This window comes from Plasmodium gaboni, chromosome 10, assembly GCF_001602025.1.
Source record: "Plasmodium gaboni strain SY75 chromosome 10, whole genome shotgun sequence".
Classification (NCBI taxonomy): domain Eukaryota; phylum Apicomplexa; class Aconoidasida; order Haemosporida; family Plasmodiidae; genus Plasmodium; species Plasmodium gaboni.
The window spans coordinates 674676-676952 of record NC_031490.1 but is presented as its reverse complement, the minus strand read 5'-3'; the positions used below and the strand labels follow the sequence as shown (position 1 = coordinate 676952).

The 2277-nt window shown below is 19.5% G+C and overlaps 1 protein-coding gene across 1 annotated transcript in view; it reads left to right on the top strand.

Annotated features, from left to right (window-relative positions):
• Positions 1-130: 130 nt before the first annotated feature.
• Positions 131-2277, top strand: part of PGSY75_1019100 (hypothetical protein) — a gene marked incomplete at both ends in the record, with an annotated part of 5877 nt that continues 3730 nt past the window's right edge. The window contains one exon of the mRNA XM_018785960.1: positions 131-2277. This exon is cut by the window's right edge and continues 3730 nt beyond it. Coding sequence (XP_018641577.1) covers positions 131-2277 — 2147 coding nt within the window.

Below are 2277 nucleotides of genomic sequence, written 5' to 3'. Positions count from 1 at the left end.
AATTTTTTGTGTATTTTTGTTTTTTTATTTTTATTATTATTCTTCTATGTTTTAATTTGTAATTATTTTTTTTTTTTTTTTTTTTTTTTTTTTTTTTTTTTTGTTTTTTTTTTTGTTATTTTAAATTAAGATGAATAACCTTGAGAGAATAAAGCAGAGGCTAGAAGAATCTGTAGAGAAGCACAAGAAAAGATTATTAATGACAAGAGAAAAGAAGAAACAAAATAATCTTTCTATATGTTTGAACAACAAAAATGTAAACAAAGGAAAGAGTAAAATAATATTAAATGATGACAAGAGCATATGTGCTGATAATAAAGTAGTGACAGATACAAATATTTGTATGAATAAAAATAAACTAATTGAAAATTTAAGAAACACAAAATCGTTATTAATAAAAAAAAGAAGAAGCTTAAGTAATATGAATAAAGAAAATAATATTGTAAATAAATATGATGCAAAAGGGCAATTAAAAAATAAAAATATTCCATTAAAAAAAAATACAACATCCTTAATTAATAGTAATAAGGGTATGACGAAATATGAAAATAAATTAATAAATCCAACAAATCTAAGTTATACTATAAGAAATAAAAATAAGGGTAGTATTAATATGAGTCATATAAAAGAAAAAGAAAAAAAATTAAAAGATGAACATGATAAAGAAAATAATACAAATAATAATAATATTAATGATAATATGAATACCTTTCAAGATGTAAACATATCTGATAATAATAATAGTAATAGTAATAGTAATAGTAATAGTAATAATAATAGTAATAATAGTAATAATAATAGTAATAGTAATAATAATAATAATAATAGTAATAGTAATAATGATAATATGAATACGTTTCAAGATGTTTCTAAAGATGTTAGAGATAATTTAAACGATTTATTTCGAAATTTTGTTAATTGTCAAATTAATAACTTGTATGTTATAACTACAGATACAAATAAAATACCTAATAATAAAATATTTCTTTCAGAAGGACAAAAAAACGTTTTAGAATTAAAAAATAAACACCATAGTAATGGATATGATATAAAGGATGACCATTCATGTGATGATAATTGCAGTAATTATAACAATGTGTATGATAATTCTTATTTTATGAGAAAACAAAGACAAGATGATAATATTAAAAAAATTATGAATAAAAATGATATGGATGATATGATATATGTATGTTCAGATGAAAGGATGTCTAATAACATGGTCATCAAAAGGAATAATATTAATGATAATAATAAAAATAATAATTATTATTATTATCATGGTGATTATAATAACAAGTGTAGTATTCATGATAATAGTATATATGACACATATGAGAAGAATTTAAAAAAACTTTTAGAAATTGAATATAATATGAAAAAAAAAATAGAACGCTTTGAAAAATATAAAGATAATAATAATATTATGTCTACAAAATCATCAGCTTCTTCATATCCTTATGGTGATGATCATGGTCATGATGATGATGATGATATAACGTTATATTCACATATCTGTTCTAATATTCAAAATGTAAAAAATCAAATTCCATTTGATCAAAGTAATATTGATATAACTATGATGAAAGCTAAAAATTTTATTATTAAAAGAATGACATCAACCTCAAATATAAAAAGTAATCATACGACTAAGAAAAGTTTATATAAAGAGGATGTTAATAATAATGATAACAAAAATTATGATAATAATAGTTATATTTTTTCTCATGATGAGGATTGTAATGAATTATATTCCATACAAAAAAATATATACTCTAAAGACATCTATAATATTGGTCATGTCACTGATTGTAATAAGAATACTAGTTCAAAAAATGGAAATAATGTAGAAAAAAATTTATATATTCATCATGATAAAATTTGTTGTCTTACTTCTAATATGGAAAATAAAATAATACAAAAAATAAAAAGTGATGATGATTATAAATTATTCATCATGATAAAATTTGTTGACTTACTTCTAATATATATTCATCATGATAAAATTTGTTGTCTTACTTCTAATATGGAAAATAAAATAATACAAAAAATAAAAAGTGATGATGATTATAAATATAAACATATCAATGATCAAAATAATATAATAAAAAAAAAAAACATAGATTTTAATAATTACTCTTATGAAAACAATGAAAATACAGAATTGGATACGATCAAAAGTAACCAACAAAATTATTCTAGTAATTGTTATTACAATTATTGCAATGAAAAAAAAAAAAAAACAGAGAAAGAAAAGTTAATGAAAAGGAAAAGGGT